The sequence below is a fragment of the Gavialis gangeticus genome, unplaced genomic scaffold (assembly GCF_001723915.1).
Source record: "Gavialis gangeticus isolate Ggan-Ray unplaced genomic scaffold, GavGan_comp1, whole genome shotgun sequence".
Classification (NCBI taxonomy): Eukaryota; Metazoa; Chordata; order Crocodylia; family Gavialidae; genus Gavialis; species Gavialis gangeticus.
The window spans coordinates 73,486,769-73,488,388 of NW_017729022.1; the positions used below are offsets into that span (position 1 = coordinate 73,486,769).

Genomic DNA, 1,620 nt, shown 5'->3' on the forward strand with positions numbered 1-1,620 from the left:
TCAAAGGGCCATGGCTTATACTGCAGTCATGCACTTTTAATACAGAAGTGTAACCCACAAAAACTGTGGGTCCCAGCAGCTTTCCACGCAAATCAAGAGGAAACCTTGCCTTCTTAGACTCATTTTTTACAGGAATCTGTACTAAAGGCAAGTGGTTGTAGGCCTTATTCTAGAAATCCAGGCAGAAAAAAATCCTGCCTTCAGTACTTCCTTCTTGCTTGCAATTCAGAAGTTTTGTAACTCAAGAATGGTACCTAAAAACTAGCTAATATGAAAGAGTAAAGGTGGGTAATACTCACTGGTGAGAATTAGGATAGGTCTGAGCAATGAAATTTCAAATAACTGCTTGCAGTTCTTAACAAAGGGATCATCAGGCTTCTTCTGAGAGTCCACTTGAGTACCAAAAGCCACACTGCCAACAACATCCAAGGTGAAGCAGCCATAGCACCTACATTGGATTAAAGAATACAACTTTTGTAAGCTAATACTTTCATTGATATCTGACATTTCTGAATATTGTACAACAAAATGTATGGGTTTTTTTTAAAGATTTAAGTCAATTTTCAAGTGATCTGAGTTTCATCTATAGTATAAATAAATAAATAAATAAATAAATATAGTATAAATATTTTCATTATTCTAGCAACAAAGGCAGATTCTGCAATTAATTATCCTGCAATTAATAAATAACCACCTCCAGTCTTCTCTAAAGTTCATACAAACTACGTTAATATTTTATATAACATTTTGCTCAGAAATTGGACTTCTAACCCATAAAAATAAAAATATTTCTGTGCAGCCAGTTCAAACCAAATATAGCATGTTTGGGGTTTACAAACATATTTAGAGTCCACCTCTTAAGAGAGAGGTTCTGACTAGGAGGATAGGAAGGGGAAAACAATCTAATGTATCCAGGGTGACAACAGTTTAAATCAAAGTCAAAGCATATTCAGTATATTTGTCTTTCTACTCAAATTAACAACTTGAAGCAAGGAGGAGATTCAGCACCATGTGCAACTCCAGTTCGTGAAACCACCAGCAACTGCTTCAAGGAGCACATCTGCTTGTGAAGAAGGAATATGCCTGATGAATCTCCCAGAATTCTTGAACATATCAATAAATCAGTCTTTGAAGAACTGGTTAACATAATTTATTTAAAGTTTCAAAAAGCCATTTTTCAAAGCTTCTTGGAAGAGAATACTATGGATACTACAGAAATGAAGATCACGACCATACAAACAAGTTACAGTAAGGTAAGTGATGGTGGGAATTCACACAGTGTGTTAGCTCCTCCACGGTAACTTCCTGCAGAAGTGCTCTTACCTTATAGTATCTGCATATAACTTAATCCACTTTCATTGAGGGACAAGCTACATCATATATACCATGAAGTAAGGCTGCACTTACAGGTAGGTACTACAGAATAGTTAACTTGCAAGTTCATATCATAGTATTTTTTTCATGAAGCCATATCCTTAGTTTCAATGCTGACAAAAAAGGGTTATTCAGGTTAGAGGAACTTCAGAAAAAACAAACCAAGGGTGAACAGGTAACACTGTGGCAAATGAAATGCAGTGTTTATACATGCATATGGTGGGGGGGATGTAAATTACACATATA

At 35.7% G+C, this 1,620-nt stretch overlaps 1 protein-coding gene across 1 annotated transcript in view; it reads right to left on the reverse strand.

Annotated features, from left to right (window-relative positions):
• The window catches only part of TBXAS1 (thromboxane A synthase 1), a 554,439-nt gene that overhangs the window by 235,069 nt on the left and 317,750 nt on the right, over nucleotides 1-1,620 (reverse strand). Inside the window, exon 8 of the mRNA XM_019515381.1 lies at nucleotides 300-448. Within this exon, the coding sequence (XP_019370926.1) occupies nucleotides 300-448 (149 nt within the window). The remainder of the gene's footprint in view (nucleotides 1-299; nucleotides 449-1,620) is intronic.